Source organism: Mesitornis unicolor, unplaced genomic scaffold (assembly GCF_000695765.1).
Source record: "Mesitornis unicolor isolate BGI_N332 unplaced genomic scaffold, ASM69576v1 scaffold200, whole genome shotgun sequence".
Lineage (NCBI taxonomy): Eukaryota > Metazoa > Chordata > Aves > Mesitornithiformes > Mesitornithidae > Mesitornis > Mesitornis unicolor.
Window position 1 is genome coordinate 45902 of NW_010157368.1, and position 7654 is coordinate 53555.

General features: G+C 39.6%; 1 protein-coding gene across 1 annotated transcript in view; it reads left to right on the forward strand.

The window, feature by feature from the left end:
* The window catches only part of SLCO5A1 (solute carrier organic anion transporter family, member 5A1), a gene marked incomplete at its 5' end in the record, with an annotated part of 70170 nt that overhangs the window by 45897 nt on the left and 16619 nt on the right, over positions 1-7654 (forward strand). The window contains 2 exons of the mRNA XM_010179668.1: positions 380-544; positions 5401-5599. Coding sequence (XP_010177970.1) covers positions 380-544; positions 5401-5599 — 364 coding nt within the window. The remainder of the gene's footprint in view (positions 1-379; positions 545-5400; positions 5600-7654) is intronic.

A 7654-nucleotide genomic window follows, 5' to 3' on the forward strand; every position in this document is an offset into this window, starting at 1 on the left:
TGTGCTATGTGTTATCTCATGGAAAATTTCAAAATAAGGCATCAGAATAATTCCAAAATGGCTACATTTTGTCCCTGTTTTATACTGATGCTGTGTAGACACTGTTTCTTCAGATGGTTTTGTTAAAACAGACCTCAGTTGTGTTTGTGAAAAGTGGGACTGCAGCCCCAGGGCAATGCAGTGAGACAGGGTAAGAGCAGACAGCAAAGACTGCAGTCCCAAATATGCAGTCTCCCTTCCGCTTAGCAAATGTAGCCAGATGCTAGCAAGCCATTATTGCCAGTCCATCTCAAAGAAAATCAATTTGTTTTGTTTCAGTTTGCTTTTGTTTCTCGCTCATTGCTTATAACATTCGTTTGTCATTTTTGTCATTTTGTAGAGCTTCCAAGAGCAGCTGTCAGGATCTTAAGCAACATGACATTCCTTTTTGTGAGTTTGTCATACACAGCTGAGAGTGCCATTGTCACAGCTTTTATTACCTTCATTCCCAAGTTCATCGAGTCACAGTTTGGCATCCCAGCTTCCAATGCCAGCATCTACACTGGTAAGGCATTGCCTTAATTCACTCATGGAACACCAAGGGTTGGTGTTCTTTGACTAATGAAATGAATCAATGTAGAAATGAACCAAAAATATGCTTGTTAGAGCAGGTGATTATATCCAGCTTTGTATATTTGGTTAGATATCCGGGCTGTTCTTTGATGTTTGCTGTATGTGTTTAGTAAAATGTGAAACTATTTATAATGTTAAAGGTTTGTTCTTTTACCTAAGCCTAGATAGACATTTTCTAATGTGCTAATGGTCTTCAGGGAGGAAAAATGCACCAAAAACAAGCTAGAAATCAGGCATCGCCACAGTTTGTGTGCCTTAAAAGATCTTTTAAAGTTGTTATTATTTTATGTGAATTTTACTTTGTCTTTGATCTTTAAAATATCCTAATCTTTCTTTTTCCCCAGTGATGAGTTGTTTATCTGTCCCATCCTTCAGTTATCTCTTTCCTACAGGCTGGTGGTTTTCTTCTTTCTTACTTACTAACATTCAGTGCATAATGATTTAGTCTATTCAGAAGAGCTCCCCCAATCGTCTTCCACCTGTCGTTTCAGGTCTGAGATCGCTCTTTGGCAGTCGTGGCACTTCCCCTGCTGCCGTAGCAATGTACAACCAAGCCCAAATTCTAACAGAGCTGCAAACCACAACATTTTAAGCTTTGTACTGCTCTATGGGTGGGAGAGATGGGAACTTCCTTGGGGAAAGGGGGCAAAATGTTGAGCAGAATTTGGGCCATGTGATGCAGATCATCTCCCTTCTCTCCTAGCTGCATCAAAGACACTTGTCTTTATAAGCATCTTTTTGACATCTCCATAGTGCTTCCCATATAAAATAGCTGCAGGTTAGTTCTTTGCTCCTCCATACTTCCAGATACTGCACCTGAGAAAGAGTGATGGGGAGCAGAGAGTGAGTTGTGGGGTGAAGTATGACGTGAAGCTGCCCAGGGACATTGGTCAAGGGAGAGATAAAACATAGTAGAAGAAAGAGAGACAGACACACAGACCTCACCTGGGAATCATTTGTCACCTGCAGTGGCTGGAACAAATGCAAGGAGTCTCTCTGGAGTGCTGAGGGGAAACATCAGAGAAGCACCCTATGATGACTTCTGTTTGAGAGCTTGTTGAGATGAGATTTTCTTCAAGGCATGAAGTCCCTGTGTTTGATACATAAGGAAGAAACATTGATTGATGGGATCATGATTCTATCTGAAGTTTAGGGTAACTACACTCGCATAGGAGTTTTGCTATGATGAGTCTTGATGGGATTGTTGCTCCATAGCTTGCTTTGTTCCCAGGATAAACCAGAAACATTCTTGCCAGACAAAATATTCAACAGTCAGTACATCAAAAGAGGTAAAAATGATGTGACCCTATCCAGAGTGTGAAGCTATTAACATCTGTTGTTTCCCTGTCATTAATTGCTTGATAAAGAGTATTATAATGAACCAGAAGAAGAAGATGAAATAGCTCAAGCTGGGTGTGCCACTTGGACAAGCGCTTCTTCCACAACCCCAGCTTCTAAACTGAGCATTAAAGTCAACAGTTGTTACTTTTATAGATTCTTTCTGTAGGAAAAATGGGAAAAGGAGACTTGGAGATTCTGGCTTAGATTGCTACTGGCTAACTAGTAAGAGACGTGTCCAATTTACAAACTTCTGGTTAGCAAAAGGAAGACTTACATGTTATTTACATCACTACCTCTATACTTCATATGTACATCGCCAGCTGAGTATATATGCTTGCTGAATCTCTTTATGTTACTGATGTAAATATTTTATTGGTCATTTTCCATCTCAATTCATAAGCAGGAATTCTTTAATTAATTCTCAATTTGTTTCTGTTCCTAAACAAACCTGGCATTAATCATCAGCAAAAATGCCATGTGCTGAACTTCATGTCTTGAACTTGTGCAGCTTGTGCTGCAGTCTTGTGTTGTTCAGAGTTTTGTTTTCTGTGTGTAGAGCAGGTGACATTCAGCCTCCAGGCTTCCTCAGGTCTAAATACAAATGAACTTTGACTTTTGGTTGCAGGTAGATAGATCATAGACAAATCCAAGTTAAAATTTCAGGTGCTTTGCTAGCAGATTTGCTTGAGAAAAAGAGAGTTACAATTCAAATAATTTGTAATTGGAAGAATTGCACACTATGTATTATAAAGCACTGATCTCGTCACTTCTGCCAAAATGGTTATAAACACATTGGATCTACCTTTAGTTCTAGAAAAGATATATATAGTGTGTATCTCAGACAGAATTGTTTTGAAGATCTCCACAGTATTCCCTTAGGAAGTGTAGCCTGCTTAGCAGATACTGCAGTTTTCTGTTCCCAGACTATTAGTAGCTGTTAAGATCATCTTTTGCTGCTGTGGAAAGCCTCAAGTGCTGCAGCATCCTGACAACAGCAAAAAGGACAAAGCTTGAAAATTGCTGACTGAAAGCTGATACTGCCTCAGAGCACTGTACCCAGGAGTGTGTTTAGCACATGCACAATTCCTGTAAGCCAAACTGTCATTATAAAATGAAGGAGAGTGCAGTGCAACACCCAGTACCAGATCTTAAGCTTTATTCCTCTAGATGCCTTTGAAAAAGAAGAATGCACGTCCTGATTAAATGTACTTGCTATGCTTTGCCCTGGAAGCGCGTCTGGAAGTGCAACGTAGTAGCTGCGTTTCTTTGACAGTACATCACTTCTGATTTCACATCCCCTGCAGAAAGAGAGGGGCATAAGGATGAAGAGTTTATACTTAGGGCAAAAGAACCTGTCAGGCTTCCTGACACGTAGGAGGGAATGAGCGCTTCTCTCTACTGCCTTCATGACAAAAGACCAAACTCTGTTCCTGCCCTTCCAGTTTCTCCCAGACAGAGAGTTCTTCCATCTTTCACTCCACTTTGCATGGAGGGACTGGTCTTCATACTTCTTCTATGGAGGCTTTCCTTTACCTTTCCATCCTCTTGAAAGAGAGTGAGCCTTGGTGGGCAATTTGCTCATGTTCTTCTCATTTTTTAACGTTCTGATCTTCGTGGTGTGGCAGAGAATGGAAGAAACCAGCAATGCAGTATAACTCACTCATGGAAGAACCACTAACCTAATGCCTTGCAGAATATTTACATGCTCGATTTTGACAAGATACTGGACTTAGACACTCAGAGTGTCAGTTCTAGTGAAAGGCTTTTCCAATATCTGTGCCCTCAAGAGAATAAGAAAGAAAAGAGAAATTCAGGTGCAAAAGAGGTTAAGAACTCAAAGCTAAGCTATAATGTGGAAAGAAGAAGAAAAAATTACTGAGGTTAATTTATCGTCAGTAAGTCCCTACCTTGGGCCAGATGCTTAGTTCATGTAATTGAGGTAGCCACATATTTGGTCCATGCCATTTGTTTCCCCTGACAGGGATGTTTTAGAAGGCATTGCAAATGATCCCAGTCTGCCTTTGGCATAGATGTGGCCTACTCTGACACAGATTTCGTAGAGCAGGGCATGCCTGGTAGACCCAGATGGCTGTTACCATTTTCACTCAGGGAGAAAACTTCAGTGCAAGTGAAAGGATTTGCATTATTTCTTTCCCTCATTCATATTCCGCCTTTGAAAGTAAGAGATGTAACAGCTCAAGAGAGATAACAGCTTTGAACTTCGTGAAAATCATTTAATTCTCCTAGAAGGACTTATACATTAAATTTCTGCTCTTATGAGAAAGACTGGTTTTGATTCTGTGAAGTGTTACTATTAAGAACCTTTCCCATGAAATGACATTTTATTGAAATGCCATTAGTGATGTCAGTATAATCAAGGTAGCAACGATTTTTACCTCTTATTTTTACTTTCATGGCTTCAACATTTTGATAAATATAATGTCCCCTTCTCCTTTAGACAAATTAGCAGAGAATGAGAATGCATTGCAATAATATTAAAGGTATTTGCAAGTGATAGTCTTACTAGCTTCTTTAAAAAGAAGACCAACATCTTTAAGAATTTGGATTATAAAGTTTAGCTCCTTCTGCACAGATGCAGCTGCCACAAACTGTTCAAATTCCATAGTTATGTGGAATGCATCTTTATCAACAAAGACCTAATTTAAAGACCGTCTCACATGTCAGTAAGAAGCAAAAGCCAAGGAAAGTGAAGAAGTGCAAGACATTCACTGACTTAACACCACCTCAGGCCCCGACAAGTGAGGAGAGCCCAGTGATGTGCTGCTGAACTGTCACCTAATGACTGCAGCAGCAGAGCAACAGAAATTTCATAGACATGTCTTTTATGTCTTAAACTTACTCTAATGCTTAATTTAATGTTTGTATTTCTTTAATTGTGTTTGATCAGTTTACACTCCCTGTGGCTGTGCTGAGATGAGGTGGTGCAGGAAAGCACTCTTCAGCTTGAGTAAAGTATCCAGGAGGCAGAGTTTGCAGCCAGGCTCATGTGCCCTCCTGCGTGGGCAGGCTTTTGGAGTCCTGCCTGAGGTTAGCACTTGCACTTCACTGGAATTAATCATGGGAGTAGGAAGAGGAAGATTCATGTCCAAATCTGGATATCTTCAAATTTTCAGTAGCTAAACTGGAGCAATATGTATCCCTTCTCCCCATTCTAAAATAAATACAAAGCAATGTTTCTGCTTGTAAGTACAATAGTTCTCTTATAGTGCTTTGGCTGCTGGTAATATCATAAGGGGGCTTTTATTAATTCTTTGACAACACTCCAGAGGTTTGAAAAGTCTGACTCAGTTTGCTAGCAGAGAATCAGACAATGGAGATCTTAGTGCAGCATTTGCAGTCATCTAATTAGGGAATGAAACCAATATTTATGTTTTGTACCATTTCTATAGGTCCTGTTTTAAAGTTGCTTGAATTTCTTCCTGGCAGGTGTGATTATTGTCCCAAGTGCTGGTGTTGGTATTGTCCTAGGCGGCTACATTATAAAAAAATTGAAACTCGGTGCGAGAGAGTCTGCAAAGTTGGCTATGATCTGCAGTGGTGTATCTCTGCTGTGCTTTTCAACTCTCTTCATTGTTGGATGTGAAAGCATTAATTTAGGGGGAATAAATATACCTTACACGACTGGGTAAGTATCTTGGAATCATCTGTGGTAAACTTTTTCCAATAAGCCAGATAAAGAAATGTAAGAAATGCTGAAGGCTGATGTACTGAGGAACCCACATGTTCAAATGAGAATTTGTGACTATTGTTACATAAACACACACTGTTACTATGTGGCCCTTCATTTTTATATCTAGTTTATAATGAAGCTTATGTAATAGCTCACCTTTTTGAGAGATGGAAAAATGCATTAGAATGGACTTTAGGGATTTCTTCTGGAAAATAAGAATAGTATCCTATGTAGACTGCTCAGAGTTTAGCTGCTATTTCAAAATGTTTTCTGCTCATGAAAATTGTGAAAATACTAAAGGGTTTATAAAAATGATTTCTGATTAGGTTTGTCTATTATCACCATAGTAGCATCTTAGGTCTACAGTCCCTATTTGAAAGGAATCACTTGGACATGTGCATCAGCATTAAAGGTGTGTGCTGCTTCTGAACCCCTTTCTAATTGTATGAATGCCCTCCAGCACTTGCTGGATCATCATCAAGACAACGCCTAGATCATAACTCTTAAACATATATCGAGAATGAAGAATGCTATAATGAAAAAGAAGGTGTGGATGTAGGAAGGTATTGGGAGTGAGGGATTTAGGCTGTGATGTTAGGAAATGGATGGAAGGGCATTTGAAAAAAATGAGGGATATTTGTAGGGAGGAAGACAGTGTGGTAAATGTTGTGAGAAAGTGTTTCACTGGAAAGTAATTTCTCAGAAGCCTCATGATGAGCTTTTATTTTCCTTCTTATTTTACACATCAGCTTTTCTCCAAAATTGCCTTCTTTATGTAGCTTAAACACAAGAAGAGTAAGTATTCAAAGAGTGTGAACTTATCTGAAGCAATGTTCTTCCTTTTGCTTTTACATCTGAGACAACATCTACCTTTTATTTCTGGCCAGGTGCTGGGTATCAGATCCATTTGAATATCTTGCTTTTAAGGCTCAGCTCTGGACTCTTAACATTTTGAGGTTTGGAAGAGTGTGTATGTCCCATACAGGTTTAAGGATGGCAGGCTAGGCTGTATGTACAAACAAAGCAAAATTTTATTACGAGTGATAATAATGTGATTGGGCTAAAGGACATATATCAGAATATACACTACACAATGTAAATGCTATAGCAACTACTTATTAATTTTTGTTTACTAGATCTAGTACAGTAACTAAAGTAGTATTTTAAAGCTAGCTTAATTATTTAATAGGGATTGATGTTACTTACCCCGTCCAGTGACCATGTGTAGCTTTCTCTCAACCTCTGAGGAGTAACTGTTCAAGGGACATCCCTGCTCAATGGGAGAATGATCAAACCCACCTAATGGGGAAAGTGTGTAAGAATCCCACTCAATCAAGAATGGGATAGAGCTTTTATAGAATAAAGTGATTGTCTGTCAGTCATTTGTGGTTAAGCCAAACCTCCTTGCTCAGCAATCCTTCTAACTTAGCAAAATACTTTTTATCTCATAAGAACACTGTCTCCTTTTTATCAGTGTCTTATTTTTCTCTCTATCTGGGCCCTGCTGGTCCAGAGTGTTTTCCAACACCAAGGCATAGTGTGGCTTTCTGGCATATCTGGTAGTTTTTTTTTCACCAGAGAGGACATAAAGCGGGGGCAAGTGTCAAGTCTTTCCCCCACTGAGGAAGATCATCCTACTACAGTGTAGAAGAAGCATGCAGCAAGGAGAGAGATGATCAAATGGGATATAAATTAACTACAGTGGGGCAGTAAGCAAGCCAAGTGAAAAACAAAGGGGAAAAACGGGAAGCAGGGTGGAAGAAAATAGGCACTGTTTACATAGAGAATATTTTGCATGGCGTGTTGCTGGGTGTTACTACATTGCTTTCAAACCCTAATCCTAGAGTAAGGAAAACCAACAATGGAAGTCATGAGCTAATGGAAAGCTGGTTTAATCCTTTGTATTCTTAATACCTAAAGCTTGGTGCTGTGGGACTGACTGTAGCAGGGAGTAGCATGGTGGTGCATCCTCATCTGAGCATAGTGAGCTGAAGAAGGAGAGAGCAGGAA